Genomic DNA, 20,276 nt, shown 5'->3' on the forward strand with positions numbered 1-20,276 from the left:
TACGGAGAAGGAGCTGGAGAACGTGGTTGATGCACGGATTGCTCAGCTTTTTGACACGCAAAAGAAAGCCAAAAAGCACGGAAAAAAGCAGAAGAAAGGCACTGACATCCCGGGATATTTGGGTCGTCGGTCGACATTTGACAAGGCAAAGAAATTGAAGAAGCGCGTCAAGTTTGAAGACCTATCCAGTTCTTCTTCTTCTTCTTCTGACAGTTCTTCTAGCTCCTCGGATTCGAGCGAAGAAGACAGAAAAGGTAAAAAGCGAAGCAAGAAGCAACGCTTTGGAAAGGGCAAGAGAAAGGCAAAGAAGGCTACATCTCGCCCAGAGACTGACAGTTCTACTGAGGACTCGTCTACAGATAGCTCAGATTCCGATTACGGAAAGTTTTATGCGAACAAGAAGAATTTTTACAAAGCCAACCAGTATGACTTTCTCGAAGATAAAAGCAAGAAAGTCCGAGAGTTTAAGGAAGGTGGCCACTCGATCAAGTTTGATACTTTTCAGGAGACTCAGATGCTTCGAAGGCTGTCTTTGACATCGCTTTCGCGGGAGGACGCTATTCAGAGCACTCCAAGATTCGGAGAGCTGCCTCTTACTTTAAGGGGAATGCTCATACTTGGTGGTCCACGCTTCTATTAAGCAAGACTGTGCCAGTTACATGGCTGAAATTCAAGAGGCTTTTTATTTCTTCTTGGTTGACTCAAGAGTTTGAGCGAGATATACGAGCTGCTTGGAACCATCTCCGGATGACCAAGAGCGATACAGTGAATTCTTATTGTGAAAGATTCTGGAGCTCTTTTCTACCCGCCTCTTCATTCAAGAAAATCTCATTCAGAGAACAGATTGAGCGGTTTACCTTGGGTCTACCTACAGAGATCCGAGATCACTGCTTGGAACAGAAGTTAGCTTCTATTCAGGAGTTGATGAGTCAGGCGAAGCGGGGCTTTGCCATTCACTCTGGCAGTCTGACCTACCCCACAGATGAGGCCATGACACAACGAGCCGAACAGACTTCTGGGAATGAAAGTAGAATGAAAAAGAGCAACCCAGAGAAAAAAAAAAGAATGCACGACCCAAGCTTACTCCTGAGGAGAGAGCTCGCTTCATCAGAGAGGGGAAGTGCTTTGGATGCGGGGAACATGGAGATATTTCCGCGAAGTGCCCTGATAAGGCACAGAAAGAACAGAATGATAAAGACGACGACAGGTCTGAGAGTTCGAGAGCAGCTGAGGAATGTGGCAGAAAAGGCAGATAGAAAAGTAGAACTGGTACCACATGGCGTGGGACTTGCACCGAATCAAATGAATGAAAGTACAAACTTTGCCGCTTTTTTTTGGGGCAAAGTGAAGGATCAGGAAGCTCTTTTGAAGGAGCCAAGGCAAACTTCTTTTCACTTGGAATTGGCGGCTCGATTTGGAACTACGCCCGACAGACTAATGCCACAGGCGGAGGTAGTTCGACTGGTACCCGGATGGGATGTTGCCATTACACCGGGCATTGGCAAACTTCGTTTGCAATGACAGGGGTGTTCAAGGCACGTGAGTGACGTTCTACTCGGGATCCCTTGGTACCACAAGAACTACGCCGTGGTTGACTACCGGGCCGAGAAAGCGACTTTGATAAATGAAGGGCTTAGAGATTGTACTTGATGAACTTCAATTTTCTTACTCATTTTTTTGGGAGAACTGAACGATGGATAAAGGTTGAATATGTTTTGACCTGAAGAAAAGAACGCCAAGATTTTTTTTCTCCACGCTCACGCCGATTGCTTTTGAGAGGGCCTGAAGATCATACCATTGATCTGATATCTGGAAGCACGCCACCGAATCGGCCACCTTATCGTGTGAGCCGAGTACAGAATGAAAAGATTATGAACTCAGTGAAAGACCTCTTGGAAAAGGGTCTTGTCCAGCCTAGTACTTCACCGTATTGCTCTCCAGTGTTGTTGGTTTTGAAGAAAGACGGATCTTGGAGAATGTGCATCGATTATAGCACTCTCAACGAAATCACCATCAATAACAGATTTCCGATTCCTAGGATCGATGATATACTCGACAGGTTACAGGGATCCTCGTGCTTTAGCAGGATTGACTTGAAGAGTGGATATCATCAGATCAGGATAGCACCAGGAGATGTCTACAAGACAGCTTTTCGGACGACTTTTGGGTTATTTGAGTTTTTGGTGATGCCTTTTGGCTTAACCAATGCTCCTGCGACATTTAACCGGATGATGGACAGGATTTTTCGAGAGTACAGGCTATTTGTTGGCACTTTCTTTGACGACATCATTGTTTTCTCCAAGAATGAGGCAGAACACAGAGATCATCTGCTTCAAGTCTTTCAGGCATTACGAGATCACACATTAGTGATTAATGCAAAGAAAAGTGAATTTTTCCTACTAGAGATACACTTTTTGGGACACATTGTGTTAGCAGCAGGAGTGCGAATGGACCCGGCCAAGATAGAGACTATCCGTGATTGGCCCGATTTGAGGAATGTCCATGAAGTTAGAAGCTTCTTGGGACTGTGTTCGTACTACAGGCGGTTCATACGAAAGTTTGCAGAGGTTGCTTCCCCTTTGCATACCTTGACACAGAAAGGAGTACCTTTTTCGTGGGGACCCACAGAGGTGACTGCCTTTCAGACATTGAAAGAGAAATTGACTACGGGAACTATTTTGACTTTGCCGGACTTGCAAAAGTCATTTGAAGTATTTTGTGATGCTTGTGGTCGTAGTCTGGGTACGGTCTTGATGCAAGAAGGCCATGTCATAGCTTACGAGAGCCGTTTGTTCTCTAGGCCGGAGATGACAGCACAGATCTATGGGAAAGAGCTTTTGGCGGTTATCCACGCTCTTACTCAGTGGCGGCATTACCTACTCGGAGCGGATTTTACTGTCTTTACAGACCATTAGAGTTTGCGCTACTTCTTGTCACAGAAGCAGCTTTCGGAAAAGCGGATGCGGTGGGTGAACATCTTGTCATAGTTCCACTTCCAGATTGTCCATGTGCAGGGACAGAAGAATGTGGTTGCAGATGCTTTGTCTCGGAAACCGTTGGTTCTGGCTATTTCCGCGATACATCATAGGAGCTTCGAGGATATGGTCGATCAGTGTGCCACAGATACAGATTTTGCATATATTTTCACACGGATACGGGATGGGGAGACAGTAGCTGGATACTCCCTTCGGGAAGGCTACTTGATGAAAAAGACTATGTTGTGCGTTACACAGCCGTTGAGGGAAAAGGTTATGACTGATTGCCACTGTCCACCTTTTACGGGTCACCGCGGCATTGCTACCACCATGAAAGGGGTAGAGAGAGATTTCTTTTGGCGGAGACTGAAGAAGGATGTGGAAGAGTTTGTGCGCAGTTGCTTGGTATGCCAGAAGGTCAAGTTTGACAGGCATAAGGCACAGGGATTGTTACAGCCTTTACCCATACCCACCCGCCCCTGGGAAAATATTGAAATGGATTTCATTTTTTTTAATCTCCCGAGAATACAGAATGATCACGATGATTTTCCGATTACATGGCACGCCTGGGACGATTGTCTCCGAGAGAGACCCCAGATTTATGAGTTTGTTTTGGAAGGCAATTTGGGAGAACATTGGCACGCGGTTGCAGTTCTCGTCATCGTTCCACTTGCAGACTGACGGGCAATCTGAGATTGCCAATTCAGTGATTTTAGATTTATTGAAGTCTTGTATCTCGCATCAGAAGACTCAATGGAAAAAGAACTTACCTTTGGTGGAATTTGCCTACAATAACACGATACACTCTTCGACGGGGAAGACGCCATGTGAGATTGTTGAAAGTGCTGCGAAGGTTCCATCCTTCCTGAGCACGAAAGATTGGAAATTTGAAGCGGATGAATATTCGCGAGATTTGGATACGGCTTTTGCCAAGGTTCGCGAGACTTTGCAGGAGTCTCAAGAACGACAGAAAAAGGCAGCGGATCGCCATCGTCGCGACTGGAAATTGAAGGAGGATGATTGGGTGCTCTTACTTTTGAGAAGGCACACCTAAGAAAGAAAAAAGGAAAGGAGAGGCTTTTTCCAAAGCTTAGTATGTGATACTACGGAACTTTCCAGATTACTGACAAGATAAATGATGTCTCCTTCCGATTGAAACTGCCAGATACTTGGAGGATTCACAATGCATTGCATGTGAGTCTCTTGAAACCTTTTAAAGGTGATGTGCCTGATGATGGGGAGCCTGATGAGCAACCCAAAGTGGAAGAAAACGAGGAGATCCTTGTTCCTGAACAGATTTTGGCACATAATGATACGAAGAAAGGTAAAGTCCGAAGGCGGTTCTTGGTTAAGTTCAAGAACTTTCCTGCATTTGATGCGAAGTGGATGGAGGAGGAGGACCTAGCAGATACTCCTCGGATTGTGAAACTTTACCTCGATGTTTTGGTTTAGCATAGTCTACTCCAAACGGAACCCAGAATTCAGCTTGGCCGGAGATCTGGTGCAGTGGGATGCACAAGAGGGGAGTCACTCCACTCCTTTGTCAACAGATGCCTCGATTTTGATACTAAAGTCACTGATGTCTCTTTGAGCTTCAGGGATACTGAGAGCTGACAGTATTCTGCTGGATGACTTTATGAAATGGAATTCCTGATTATGATACTGATTTGTTCTTGACTTCTTGTGAGTGCAGGAACTGATAGCCGAAATGACTGCAGCATTTTGGTCTGATTGATCTCGAATAGACATGGTTGCAATAGGGGTTAGTCAATCGGACATCGATGAGGTCCCGATTGGACCTAGATGTGATTGCTAGCTACATTGCCGATAAATCATGGTCTAAGATCCGAATGAATGTTGAATGTCATGTGATGTCCTGTGATGTCTGGTGATCTCCTGTGATGTCGTGTGATGTGACTGTCGATTTTGTACATGTGCTAGATGTGTGTTCCTGTAACAAACTTGGACACTCCAAGTCAAGAATCAACCGCGACAGCACCAAATAACCACTTCAAAACAATTCACAGATCACAATAGATTTGCACTGGCCCGGCGGAGTTCCGTGCCTAGAGATATTGGCCCCAAAGACTGGCGCCCCTTTCGGTATTTCTTTTTGTATTAATCAATCATCAAAGTACAAGAGAGCGGTTAGGGTTTCACTCTCAGACTCTGCGTCCAGATGCTTTGAGAAGTGAGGCCCTCACCACTAATTTAAAGGTTACAAGGGATGCCCAAAAGCAGAGCCCCAAAAGCTTTTAAAATCAAAAGCATCAGTTCTCTCTCTCTCTTAGAGAGTCTTTTCTCTTTTTTTTTTATAAAAAAAAAGCAAAAGCAAAATTCGCGTCGCTCATCATTTTCCACAAAAAAAAAAAAAAAATTAATAATCCGCCTCCGCGATTTCCGGAATTTAGGGTTTTTGGCAAAAATTAGGGTTTGCAAGAATTTTAGGGTTTCTGGCAGAAATTAGGGTTTCTGCTGTCCGCCACGTCATCACTTTGTGACATACCCCCCTCTTGAAAGCATTGTAATCGACCGCGATTACGCCTGCAAAACCGACAAAAGCCATAAACCGTCTTAGCAGACACTGACTGTTCGTACCTACGTACTAGGAACACACATCTAGCACATGTACAAAATCGACAGTCACATCACATGACATCACAGGACATCACCAGACATCACAGGACATCACATGACATTCAACATTCATTCGGATCTTAGACCATGATTTGTCGGCAATGTAGCTAGCAATCACATCTAGGTCCAATCGGGACCTCATCGATGTCCGATTGACTAACCCCTATTGCAACCATGTCTATTCGAGATCAATCAGACCAAAATGCTGCAGTCATTTCGGCTATCAGTTCCTGCACTCACAAGAAGTCAAGAACAAATCAGTATCATAATCAGGAATTCCATTTCATAAAGTCATCCAGCAGAATACTGTCAGCTCTCAGTATCCCTCAAGCTCAAAGAGACATCAGTGACTTTAGTATCAAAATCGAGGCATCTGTTGACAAAGGAGTGGAGCGACTCCCCTCTTGTGCATCCCACTGCACCAGATCTTCGGCCAAGCTGAGTTTCTGGGTTCCGTTTGGAGTAGACTATGCTAAACCAAAACATCGAGGTAAAGTTTCACAATCCGAGGAGTATCTGCTAGGTCCTCCTCCTCCATCCACTTCGCATCAAATGCAGGAAAGTTCTTGAACTTAACCAAGAACCGCCTTCGGACTTTACCTTTCTTCGTATCATTATGTGCCAAAATCTCTTCAAGAACAAGGATCTCCTCGTTTTCTTCCACTTCGGGTTGCTCATCAGGCTCCCCATCATCAGGCACATCACCCTTAACAGGGTTCAAGAGACTCACATGCAATGCATTATGAATCCTCCAAGTATCTGGCAGGTCCAATCGGAAGGAGACATCATTTATCTTGTCAGTAATCTGGAAAGTTCCGTAGTATCACATACTAAGCTTTGGAAAAAGCCTCTCCTTTCCTTTTTTCTTTCTTAGGTGTGCCTTCTCAAAAGTAAGAGCACCCAATCATCCTCCTTCAATTTCCAGTCGCGACGATGGCGATCCGCTGCCTTTTTCTGTCGTTCTTGAGACTCCTGCAAAGTCTCGCGAACCTTGGCAAAAGCCGTATCCAAATCTCGCGAATATTCATCCGCTTCAAATTTCCAATCTTTCGTGCTCAGGAAGGATGGAACCTTCGCAGCACTTTCAACAATCTCACATGGCGTCTTCCCCGTCGAAGAGTGTATCGTGTTATTGTAGGCAAATTCCACCAAAGGTAAGTTCTTTTTCCATTGAGTCTTCTGATGCGAGATACAAGACTTCAATAAATCTAAAATCACTGAATTGGCAATCTCAGATTGCCCGTCAGTCTGCAAGTGGAACGATGACGAGAACTGCAACCGCGTGCCAATGTTCTCCCAAATTGCCTTCCAAAACAAACTCATAAATCTGGGGTCTCTCTCGGAGACAATCGTCCCAGGCGTGCCATGTAATCGGAAAATCATCGTGATCATTCTGTATTCTCGGGAGATTAAAAAAAATGAAATCCATTTCAATATTTTCCCAGGGGCGGGTGGGTATGGGTAAAGGCTGTAACAATCCCTGTGCCTTATGCCTGTCAAACTTGACCTTCTGGCATACCAAGCAACTGCGCACAAACTCTTCCACATCCTTCTTCAGTCTCCGCCAAAAGAAATCTCTCTCTACCCCTTTCATGGTGGTAGCAATGCCGCGGTGACCCGTAAAAGGTGGACAGTGGCAATCAGTCATAACCTTTTCCCTCAACGGCTGTGTAACGCACAACATAGTCTTTTTCATCAAGTAGCCTTCCCGAAGGGAGTATCCAGCTACTGTCTCCCCATCCCGTATCCGTGTGAAAATATATGCAAAATCTGTATCTGTGGCACACTGATCGACCATATCCTCGAAGCTCCTATGATGTATCGCGGAAATAGCCAGAACCAACGGTTTCCGAGACAAAGCATCTGCAACCACATTCTTCTGTCCCTGCACATGGACAATCTGGAAGTGGAACTATGACAAGATGTTCACCCACCGCATCCGCTTTTCCGAAAGCTGCTTCTGTGACAAGAAGTAGCGCAAACTCTAATGGTCTGTAAAGACAGTAAAATCCGCTCCGAGTAGGTAATGCCGCCACTGAGTAAGAGCGTGGATAACCGCCAAAAGCTCTTTCCCATAGATCTGTGCTGTCATCTCCGGCCTAGAGAACAAACGGCTCTCGTAAGCTATGACATGGCCTTCTTGCATCAAGACCGCACCCAGACTACGACCACAAGCATCACAATATACTTCGAATGACTTCTGCAAGTCCGGCAAAGTCAAAATAGGTCCCGTAGTCAATTTCTCTTTCAATGTCTGAAAGGCAGTCACCTCTGTGGGTCCCCACGAAAAAGGTACTCCTTTCTGTGTCAAGATATGCAAAGGGGAAGCAGCCTCTGCAAACTTTCGTATGAACCGCCTGTAGTATGAACATAGTCCCAAGAAGCTTCTAACTTCATGGACATTCCTCAAATCGGGCCAATCACGGATAGTCTCTATCTTGGCCGGGTCCATTTGCACTCCTGTTGTGTTGCTGACACAATGTGTCCCAAAAAGTGTATCCATGGTAGGAAAAAATTCATTTTTCTTTGCATTAATCACTAGCGTGTGATCTCGTAATGCCTAAAAGACTTGAAGCAGATGATCTCTGTGTTCTGCCTCATTCTTCGAGAAAACAATGATGTCGTCAAAGAAAGTGCCAACAAATAGCCTGTACTCTCGAAAAATCCTGTCCATCATCCGGTTAAATGTCGCAGGAGCATTGGTTAAGCCAAAAGGCATCACCAAAAACTCAAATAACCCAAAAGTCGTCCGAAAAGCTGTCTTGTAGACATCTCCTGGCGCTATCCTGATCTGATGATATCCACTCTTCAAGTCAATCCTGCTAAAGCACGAGGATCCCTGTAACCTGTCGAGTATATCATCGATCCTAGGAATCGGAAATCTGTTCTTGATGGTGATTTCGTTGAGAGTGCTATAATCGATGCACATTCTCCAAGATCCGTCTTTCTTCAAAACCAACAACACTGGAGAGCAATACGGTGAAGTACTAGGCTGGACAAGACCCTTTTCCAAGAGGTCTTTCACTGAGTTCATAATCTTTTCATTCTGTACTCGGCTCACACGATAAGGTGGCCGATTCGGTGGCGTGCTTCCAGATATCATATCAATGGTATGATCTTCAGGCCCTCTCAAAAGCAATCGGCATGAGCGTGGAGAAAAAAATCTTGGCGTTCTTTTCTTCAGGTCAAAACATATTCAACTTTTATCCATGGTTCAGTTCTCCCAAAAGAATGAGTAAGAAAACTGAAGTTCATCAAGTACAATCTCTAAGCCCTTCATTTATCAAAGTCGCTTTCTCGGCCCGGTAGTCAACCACGGCGTAGTTCTTGTGGTACCAAGGGATCCCGAGTAGAACGTCACTCACGTGCCCTGAACACCCCTGTCATTGCAAACGAAGTTTGCCAATGCTCGGTGTAATGGCAACATCCCATCCGGGTGCCAATCGAACTACCTCCGCCAGTGGCGTCAGTCTGTCGGGCGCAGTTCCAAATCGAGCCGCCAATTCCAAGTGAAAAGAAGTTTGCCTTGGCTCCTTCAAAAGAGCTTCTTGATCCTTCACTTTGCCCCAAAAAAAAACGGCAAAGTTTGTACTTTCATTCATTTGATTCGGTGCAAGTACCACGCCATGTGGTACCAGTTCTGCTTTTCTATCTGCCTTTTCTGCCACATTCCTCAGCTGCTCTCGAACTCTCAGACCTGTCGTCGTCTTTATCATTCTGTTCTTTCTGTGCCTTATCAGGGCACTTTGCGGAAATATGTCCATGTTTCCCGCATCCAAAGCACTTCCCCTCTCTGATGAAGCGAGCTCTCTCCTCAGGAGTAAGCTTGGGTCGTGCATCCTTTTTTTTTCTCTGGGTTGCTCTTTTTCATTCTACTTTCATTCCCAGAAGTCTGTTTGGCTCGTTGTGTCATGGCCTCATCTGTGGGGTAGGTCAGACTGCCAGAGTGAATGGCAAAGCCCCGCTTCGCATGACTCATCAACTCCTGAATAGAAGCTGACTTCTGTTCCAAGCAGTGATCTCGGATCTCTGTAGGTAGACCCAAGGTAAACCGCTCAATCTGTTCTCTGAACGAGATCTTCTTGAATGAAGAGGCGGGTAGAAAAGAGCTCCAGAATCTTTCACAATAAGAATTCACTGTATCGCTCTTGGTCATCCGAAGATGGTTCCAAGCAGCTCGTATATCTCGCTCAAACTCTTGAGTCAACCAAGAAGAAATAAAAAGCCTCTTGAATTTCAGCCATGTAACTGGCACAGTCTTGCTTAATAGAAGCGTGGACCACCAAGTACGAGCATTCCCCTCAGAGTAAGAGGCACCTCTCCGAATCTTGGAGTGCTCTGAATAGCGTCCTCCCGTAAAAGCGATGTCAAACTGCTGTATAAGAGACAAAGCCTTCGAAGCATCTGAGTATCCTGAAAAGTATCAAACTTGATCGAGTGGCCACCTTCCTTAAACTCTCGGACTTTCTTGCTGTTATCTTCGAGAAAGTCATACTGGTTGGCTTTGTAAAAATTCTTCTTGTTCGCATAAAACTTTCCGTCATCGGAATCTGAGCTGTCTGTAGACGAGTCCTCAGTAGAACTGTCAGTCTCTGGGCGAGATGTAGCCTTCTTTGCCTTTTTCTTGCCCGTTCCGAAGCTTTGTGTCTTGCTTCGCTTTTTGCTTTTTTTCTGTCTTCTTCGCTCTAATCCGAGGAGCTAGAAGAACTGTCAGAAGAAGAAGAAGAAGAACTGGGTACTCCTTCAAATCGAACACGCTTCTTCCGTTTCTTTGCTTTGTCGAATGTCGACTGACGACCCAAATATCCCGGGAAGTCAGTACCTTTGTTCTGCTTTTTGCCGTGCTTTTTGCACGTCGAAAAGCTGAGCAATCCGTGCATCAACCACGTTCTCCAGCTCCTTCTCCGTATATTTCTTGGAGGTAGAAGGTTTCTTGAGAGCGGGTTTCGGGAGTGGTGTTGTGGTTCTCTGCCACTCCATCTGTACCTCTTTCAAAGAGGTCTGGTTCATATATTTTACCATCTTCGGGTCCTTGGCAAAATTGAGCATCATCTTTGTTGCATCGCCAATCAATTGACGACGCTCCATCTCTGTTTGCTCCGCCTGAGTAGGCCGAGGCGGGCCATACTCTCTGTCTGAATCTTCGTTGTGATCCCAGCCCGCGTCTCCAGATGCAGAGGGAGTCGACTGATCATTGCCTGAAGCCATAGGTGCCGCGGAAAAAAAAAAAAAATCGGGGATCGGATTTCCCGTAGAAGAGAAATCGGCCGTGCTCTGATACCACTGTAACAAACTTGGACACTCCAAGTCAAGAATCAACCGCGACAGCACCAAATAACCACTTCAAAACAATTCACAGATCACAATAGATTTGCACTGGCCCGGCGGAGTTCCGTGCCTAGAGATATTGGCCCCAAAGACTGGCGCCCCTTTCGGTATTTCTTTTTGTATTAATCAATCATCAAAGTACAAGAGAGCGGTTAGGGTTTCACTCTCAGACTCTGCGTCCAGATGCTCTGAGAAGTGAGGCCCTCACCACTAATTTAAAGGTTACAAGGGATGCCCAAAAGCAGAGCCCCAAAAGCTTTTAAAATCAAAAGCATCAGTTCTCTCTCTCTCTTAGAGAGTCTTTTCTCTTTTTTTTTTATAAAAAAAAAAGCAAAAGCAAAATTCGCGTCGCTCATCATTTTCCAAAAAAAAAAAAAAATTTTAATAATCCGCCTCCGCGATTTCCGGAATTTAGGGTTTTTGGCAAAAATTAGGGTTTGCAGGAATTTTAGGGTTTCTGGCAGAAATTAGGGTTTCTGTTGTCCGCCACGTCATCACTTTGTGACAGTTCCTAGTACGTAGGTACTAACAGTCAGTGTCCGCTAAGACGGTTTATGGCTTTTGTCGGTTTTGCAGGCGTAATCGCGGTCAATTACAATGCTTTCAAGAGGGGGGTATGTCACAAAGTGATGACATGGCGGACAGCAGAAACCCTAATTTCTGCCAAAAACCCTAAAATTCCTGCAAACCCTAATTTTTGCCAAAAACCCTAAATTCCGGAAATCGCCGAGGCGGATTAGTAAAAAATATATTTTATTTTATTTTTTTTGGAAAATGATGAGCGACGCGAATTTTGCTTTTGCTTTTTTTTATATAAAAAAAAAGAAAAGACTCTCTAAGAGAGAGAGAGAACTGATGCTTTTGATTTTGAAAGCTTTTGGGGCTCTGCTTTTGGGCATCCCTTGTAACCTTTAAATTAGTGGTGAGGGCCTCACTTCTCAGAGCATCTGGACGCAGAGTCTGAGAGTGAAACCCTAACCGCTCTCTTGTACTTTGATGATTGATTAATACAAAAAGAAATACCGAAAGGGGCGCCAGTCTTTGGGGCCAATATCTCTAGGCACGGAACTCCGCCGGGCCAGTGCAAATCTATTGTGATCTGTGAATTGTTTTGAAGTGGTTATTTGGTGCTGTCGCGGTTGATTCTTGACTTGGAGTGTCCAAGTCTGTTACATGACACACAAGAATTGCATGATTATGAGAAGCATGATGATTAAATGATAATGATAAGCATGATGATTTGCATGATGAAGATGTGATTTCTCACAAGCATGATGATTTGCATGATCAAGATGTGATTTCTCACAAGCATGATGAGTTGCATGAAGATGACGTGATTGTTCACAAGGATGATGAGTTAGTTGATGCTTTTTCTAGCGAAGCTAACCTCGTTGTAGATTCGATCAATCACGAAGAACCGATCTTGGCTTTCGAGTCGAGGTCCAAAGAAACCCCACAGGACGATTCGATCATTCAAGAAGAACCGATCTTGGCTCTCGAGCCTAGGTCCAAAGAACCCTCACAGGAAGTATTATGTGTTCGCATGATTGATACGCACGCATTGTTCGAGTGTTTCATTCGTGATCCTTTCTTGTATTTTCGTCAGCATCTTTATGTGATCCCTTTTCCTAGGGATGACATATTGTACGTTGAGCACGTTTCACTCATGAATGAGCACGAATGTATGCGGATTGTTCATGAAAAGCTGAAAAGTATGTATGTAAGGAAGTCACATTCCATGTCTCTTCCTTGGCATGACACAGTTTCCGAACAAGCACATGAAAGTATGAGCACCAAGCGTCGGCATTTCCATTGTGAATTGCCACAGTTGATTGATTTAGATCAGCAAGACAAGATTTGATCTCATTGTTTGTGTGAACGATTTCGCACTCCGTCTCTTTGTTCATCTACATTGCATGCACAATCTTTGAGGAAGACAAGATTTTTTCCAGTCACTTTACATAGAGTATGTATGTTCATGTTTTTGTGTTGGAAGTGGCTTCAGGAATTTTCAACCATGGAGATTCTTGAAGAAGGAAGAAGCATGACTATAGACGAAGTTGAAGCATTGAAGGAGCTATAGATGATCTTGTGTCGCTTCTGGCGCGGCCCAAAGAAGCAAGCGTTGCAGACCTTTATGAAGTTCAAGTACCGCTCGACCCACACATCCGAGTGGGCCAGCAAAGAGTCCCTTCCAGGACTCCGGATGCTATTGGCGATCTCCCTCGACGCCATACAGTTCGGTACCAGTACCTCACTTTGAAAAGGAGGGGATGTCACGTGAGACATCCAACCCTATGTGTCCGTGGACAAGCTACAGCATGACAAGGGTTCAAACAGTCCAGTCAGTCTAGATTAGAAGTGATCTGGCACTTTTGTGAGTCTATTCGTAGATCGTGCATGCCCAGTCACTTAGTGTAGATGCATATCCTCTGGTTGCACACAGCATGATCATAAGCATTTCCATCAAAATCCTTAAGGGGAATTTTCCAGTGGATTTAGCCTATTTTCCCTATTCTTGACATTTTTCACTTATTAATTTAAGTGACTTTCCAACAAAAGTAGGTAGGGCATTTGGGTAAGAAAATATATAAGCAAACCAAAGCTAGCACTAAATGGCAGAAGAGGCAACAGGAGCCAAGCTCAGCAGGCAACTTCTCACAACACCCTTGGTGGATTCCCTCCAAGCAAGAACCATCGCCATAGCCCCCTTCCCTCACCTAGCGTTTTTGCAAATGCATCCCCAACCTTGCGTTTTTTGCATCAAACGGCATCGCCAACAATGACCATGCCTAGCGTTTTTGATCAAGCCATCGCCAGCAAACTTCCAGCCTAGCGTTTTTGGTCATCAGCTCCATTGGCGTTTTTGGATTTCAGCAGCAGATTAAGACCGACAATATTCACCTAAAGTGTAGCAGATTCAGCCCGGTAAAGACATCGGTTTTCAGCCATGATGAACCTCAGTTTTCAGCCCTAAACTTGCAGATTTTCAGCGTCAAAGACCCACAGAAAACAGCCCCAAAATCAGCGTTTTTGGCTCAGTCGCAGATTTCAGCCCATAGCGTTTTTGGACAGAAGTAGAAAGATTGCAGATTTCAGCCCTTAGGTTGTCGTCGTCATCGTCGACATAGCCTAGACTTGCATCAGTCTCATACATTCAGTTTGTACCAGTTTGTGCAAACATAAGTAGACTACTCTCACCGACGAGTGGGGCCTTCGGAGGAGGGTTTTACGTCTCTGGTGTCGTATTTCTCTTCTCTCTCTATCTCTCAGTCTCATACACTTGTACGCACAGTGTCCATTCACTTTGTTTGTGATCATAGCATTCTCTCATTAAGAACGGAAGGCTCTACCTTCCATAAGAACAAAAGGAACCTTGAGCACAGTTCGGAGCACTCATCTTGAGCAAAGCGCAAACATTCATTCCGCTGCACCTAACATCTAGTGCATGGAGTGGGGAAGCAATCTCAGCAAAATTTCGGATAAACCTCCCATCATAAGAACATGATGAGCCTAGAAAGCTTTGAATGTCATGTACGAACTTCAAATCTGGCCATGACTTAGTTGCTTCCATTTTACCAAGATCCATACGTACCCCATCCTTTGAAACAATGTGCCAAAGAAAGTGAATGTCTTCCAGAAAGAATTCACTCTTCTTCACATTAATGAGTAACCTATTCCTGCGTAGCTCATTGAAAATTGCCGTTAAATGATCCCTATGCTCCTCTTTAAACTTTGAAATGACAATCATGTCTCAAAGAATGTACCCACAAAGTTTCTCTGTGGTCTAAATATTTTGTCCATCATTCTATTGAACGTGGCAGGAGCATTTGTGAGACCGAATGGCATGACAAGAAACTCATAAAGACCAAATGTTGTCCTGAAAGCAGTCTTATGGACATCTTCAATTTTCAGACGCACCCAAGGTGTCTGCAGCTAGCTTTTATCTGTGTGCACGGCTATCATGACACAAGAATGCATGACTGAATGATCAATTGTGAGATTTGAAGTCGCCTAAATGTTAGAAGTGTGAACATTTTTTTTGTATCCGGCAATCGTAGACGATTGCTTTGATTTTAAAAGGCGGTATGTGACGGGTTTTAGGGTTAGGGTTAGGGTGAGGGTTAGGATTAGAGTTTCTTTGCCGAGGTCATAGACGCATCGGATCAATGCGTACGTTTGGCCCGCCCCAGACTCACTCCCCCTAGAAAGGTGGTTCATACCAATCTTTTGGTCAAAGTCGGACTCCTCTGTGCCAATTCTCTCTATATGGAATTTGCATCTAAAGACGTCTGCTTGGTGCTAAGAAGCTATGTGACCTTCGGATCTTGAACTAGCTTGAGTAAGGCAAGAACCGACCGAGGGGCCTAAAACCTAGAGAAAAGAAGAATAAACTAAAAAATTCCGAACTTAAAACGTCCTGCTGAGTGGCCCAAAGAAACTCAAGGGTTAGGAACTAATAATCCTAACCCCTACCAACTTATGGAGCATCGCATTGACCTGCCATGTGGTACTACACAAATTCACAAATTGCGCCGACTGATGATGTGGCACTGCTGTACGGATTTTCGCTTTTTGCGCTGGCAACCAGGGCAAATTTATACAAGAGCTTTTTGGTGCCGATGCTTTTAGGATTTTGGACATGATGACTTTGGGGCTCTGCTTTTGGCATCCGTTGTATTGTTTATAAGTGCCCCAGGGGCTACTCCTCAAGAGCGCCTGGACACAAAGTCTCAAACAGAGTCGCACCCTCAAGAGTTGTACTTTTGCAAACAATAATAATATAGAATTACCGAAAGGAACGCCAGCCTTTGGGGCCAATGCGTCTTGGCTCGAAACTCCGCCGACCCGTCTCGTCTACTCTCTCTTTCTTTCACAATAATTCAAGTATTTTGAAGTGTTAAAGGGTTGCTAAGTCTGTAGATTGCAATCATCTCTCTGTTTCCATCAGATCCCCGCTCGAAGTGGTTACTTGCACGATCCTATCAACATGGACAGTGAACAGGGAAATTCTACAGAATTTTTTGTTTCTTTTCTCTTTTAAGAGGAAAACTGGTCCTCATCAACCTACAGATGGAAGCTATGGAGTGGGATGAAGAAGAAACGAAAAGAAAAAGTAATTCGTTTTTGCCCTAAAAAGCTCTTCAACGGTTGAGAATTTGGATATGCAACAAAAGTCATAAAGTTGATCCTCTCAAGAAGCTCTAGGCATTGACGCGAATTGATTTTTGATTCCGACAACTTTGAAAGATTAGGGTTTTCGACATCAAATTAGGGTTTTTGCAAAAAAAATCAGCATTTATTTTAATGTTTTTGGAAGCCCTTGATATTTGTGTACTACTCGTGAGATACATGCATCTAAAAGCATATGGGAGCGACGACGGCCTACGAATCAATCCGATAATTTTCCGATTGACGATAAGAACCATGAATTTTGTTTTGTTTTATGATATTTGAATGAATGCATGATGATGACAAATGAGGAATGATAGAATGAGATTCTACTGTATCAAGTTTCTTGTCTGGAGGAGATGATTGGATACTATGATAAGCGCATCATAAGCTTCCGAAGGATGAGATGGCTGCACACAGATCTAGGTGCATCAAGAGGTCCGGACGGATAAGATGACTAGATTGAATGATTGAAACACAATGTTCAGTGTGAATTAAGTGTGTGATTTGTGAACTGCATGTTCTTTGAATGTATTGTCTTGTGGACTCTAGTATACATGGGTACATAGAGTCAATGTCTACTAAAGAAAGTTCCTGTCCTTTAGTTATTTTGTAGGTGTCATCGGGGACGATTACTTTTCTTGAAGAGGGGGGTATATGACAAGTTAGTGATGTGGCACCACCAAGTTCCAACCGATGAAACGGATCCCAATGGAAAGACCTAAACCCTAGCAAAAGAAGAAGCACAAAAGGTTACAAATCTCCGCCAAGTGGCCCAAATAATCAATGGGTTAGGATTCTCAACAACTTACAGAACCTTGGCCGAGGGGCCTAAACCATAAATAATGCAGATGCTTTTAGACTTGATACTTTTCATGTGAGATGCTTTTGATTTTGGCCAAGGGCCTTTAAATATGTAAGTTGGGGTCTCTCTCTGGCATTCTATTCTACTGCATGGAGAAGCAAAGGAGAGCCCCTCGAGTTGTACCTTGCGAATCAATAATAAAGAAATACTGAAAGGGGCACCAATCTTTGGGGCGGGGCCATTGCCGTCTAGAGCTGGAACTCTGCCCCTCTGCATTCTCTCTCTCTCTCTCTCTCTCTCTCTCTCTCTCTCTCTCTCTCTCTCTCTCTCTCTCTCCACACATTTGTTTTAAAGTGCTAAAACCATTGCCAAGTGTGTAGAATGCACTTATCTCTGTGTTTCTGTCCGATCCCCGCAAATTAACCCACAAGTCAATACATTCCAAGTTTTGCAAAAATAAATTTGTTACATGTGCTCTCTCGCGTGTGTATTGTTTGAGTACGAGTTCGAATGATGAAATGACTCCAATATTTTATATGTTCACTTGACGGGTGATATGTTCTCATCTAAGATCTTGACAGGGATAATGATGTAAATGTTCAATGATTGTCGCCTTTGTGGAAGTGCTTGTGTGTAGTCCAATCTAGTACATTCGCACTGTCAGTGTCTACTAAGCTAGTTTCTTCCTTTGTCTGTTTTGCAGACGTAATCGAGGGTAATTACTATTCTTTCAAGAGCGGGGTATCTCACAAGTTTGTGACGTGGTTGCAACGTCCCCAACTTAAAAGATAGGTCGAGTGGACACAAGGGATTAGGGTTTAAAAACCTAACCTCACCAACTTACATATGATGATCAAGGGGCCTAAACCCTTCCAAAATAAAGCAGGGACCAAAATTTCCATAAAAGATAACACGTGGCACACTCTACAAACTGGCTCGCGTTTTGCAAAAATGATGACATGGCACTGTACGGACGTTTCGTGTTTCACAGAAGTGCCCAAGGGACACCAGTTTTTGGGTCTACATATTTTGGAACCAGTGCTTTCATGTGAGTTTCTCTTGGGCTAGAGGACACCTGTAAAACGTTTATAAGCAAAGCCACGGCCTCTCTCTCATGCAGATTAGCTTGGGAGCGCACTGCAAAAAAAGGACCCTCATACATGACATTGTACCTTGTGAAGCATAAGAATAAAAAAATTGCACCAATCTTTGGGGCTAGTACTTCAGGAAGCGGAACTAACTCTCTCTCTCTCTCTCTCTCTCTCTCTCTCTCTCTCTCTCTCTCATTCAAGTTCACTTCAGTTGTTTGCAGTTTTCTCACGTGTGTTGTTGTAGATCTTTGGCTTGGGGTGTCCAAGTCTATTACACCCAACACCATATATTGACCCCTCATACAACCACCATTCACAAAGCACATGGTATAGACTGTAATACGTCGGAGATCAACAAATGTTTGGGGAGAGCACCGGCCAGAATTCATTGCAATTTTTTGGGGAATTGCTATAATCTAGACCGTCCATACCACGGTGCCTCTCCACAAGGCAAGGGACCGCTTGGATCATGCCCATTGCTAACTAACAGACTATGATTATAATTGGTCACATGATGCCCAAGAGATACAAAGCAGTGTGAGATGGCAAGCAGAGCACAAATGTAAAGATTGAGATCGTTTGCACACATGCAGGTTTTCAGCATAATCTTCCCACAGTGTACCACATCTTTACCCTCAAATGCAGGGACCAACGTAGAGAGCACTTTGGCACACGAGTACATGATATGTTCTATGTCAATGGTATTATTTTTAATCTCAGAATCATTCTGATGCCATTCTTAGAACAATGCTTAACAAAAAGTAAATTCCTTCCAAAAATAAGTAAGATTTAATTTAACACCATTCTAATCTTTCTAAGCTCTTCAAACATGCCACCAAATGACAACACAAACTTATCTATTCCTATTGACGATCTACGCCAATATTTACAGTGTGTACACCCCATATGTCAGCGTCTACACTAAAACACGAGAGAGAAATCGAGGCCCAAAACCTTCTACACATTCTGAACCGGGCCCTTCCTCCCTAGTTGGTAAGCTTGCCGTTTCTGACAATATGTGATCACCTGCCGAATTTGGCGAAGAAGTTGTCCTGTGATTAACAGAGTGGAAATACCTGAGCAGAGTTTAAGAAAAAAAGGGGAGGACAAGGGGGAAGAGAGGTGCCTTATCGATGGATAGAACTGTGCTGTTTGCTTGATAAGGAGGGCGGAAGAAGAGGCGGAATCTGCGCGGGAGGAGAGGCCGAGAGCGTGATACAGAGAGGCAAGGTCAGAGAGGGCAGCGGCCAAGGTGAGGTTAGTGGAGGCATCTGGCCGGGCCCGCAGTTCCGCCACCAGCCCTTCCAACAGACGCTGCGCTTCTCCGGTGTTTCCATCGTCAAGCAGGTCTTCCAATGTTGAGCTCCAATTTGGTGCTCCAGTTGCCATCGATGAAGGCACAGCGATCCGCACGTACGTTCAGGCCTGATTAATAATTAGCAATGAATGAGCCTAAGAAATAGCTCAGGTGGCTATCGATTCTTTAACAAGGTGAGTTCTCAGAATGGCCTTTAGGCCTAGAAGGTAAATTGTAGCATTAGTGGATTAGGATATGAGTTGAAGAATAATACATGGAATCGACTCCAATGTTGGACGTGTGTATGTATATTGTAGACCAAATGGATCGACATGTTCTTACTGAACTTTATTGTTTTAAGTTGAAATGAGGTAGAGTGGATGATGTGAGTTTGGAAAAAGGGGGATTGGATTCAACGTTGAAGTCATTGAGTATTATACTTAGATAGTGTTTCTTCTGTTGTATAAAAGTTGTTATCGAGTCAAGCAAATTAATACAATGTGTTGTTGGTGAGTTGTAAAGGGAGGCAATTTGAAGTATGGTTTTATTTTGAAAGAGTACGGTTGTTGCAGGGAGCATAAGTGTATATTTTTTTATGGAGATCCATTTTGCATGTATGTGCAGTCATTGCATCTCAGTAAGCACTATTTGGTCGACCTTGATTTGTTGATGTTCTAATTTTTGTAAGAGGTATAAGTTATTTGGATCATAAGTACGAGAAAGTGTTGAGTTTATAAACTAATCCATCCGGTGCAATGTGTGACGGGTTGAACGCTAGGATGTCAAGGGTCAGTCCTTGTGATCAATGAATTGTACGAGCATTAACGGGTTGTAATGGAAATTGAGATTTAGTTATTGTGTTGCGATCATTTTTACCAATCCGAAATTCTCTTATAATTCAATTGATTGGTGTCTATTCTTTAGAGATGTTAGGTGTGTAAAATGGTTGATTCTCATTATGTTTTTGCATT

General features: G+C 43.9%; 1 protein-coding gene across 2 annotated transcripts in view; it reads right to left on the reverse strand.

Moving 5' to 3' along the window:
- LOC147421507 (coiled-coil protein) overlaps positions 1-19,602 on the reverse strand; it is a 105,468-nt gene extending 85,866 nt beyond the window's left edge. Inside the window, exons 1-2 of one of the 2 annotated variants that reach the window (XM_086503515.1) lie at positions 19,135-19,594; positions 18,963-19,060 (exon numbers count right to left, since the gene is read on the reverse strand). In XM_086503515.1, the coding sequence (XP_086359641.1) occupies positions 18,963-19,060; positions 19,135-19,397 (361 nt within the window). In that variant the 5' untranslated portion in view covers positions 19,398-19,594. Of the gene's footprint in view, positions 1-18,962; positions 19,061-19,134 lie in introns of both variants that reach the window. The other variant, XM_086503516.1, reaches the window with a different exon arrangement.
- Between the last annotated feature and the right edge of the window lie 674 nt (positions 19,603-20,276).

This window comes from Adiantum capillus-veneris, chromosome 27 (genome assembly GCF_014529385.1).
Source record: "Adiantum capillus-veneris isolate H3 chromosome 27, ASM1452938v2, whole genome shotgun sequence".
Taxonomy (NCBI): Eukaryota; Viridiplantae; Streptophyta; class Polypodiopsida; order Polypodiales; family Pteridaceae; genus Adiantum; species Adiantum capillus-veneris.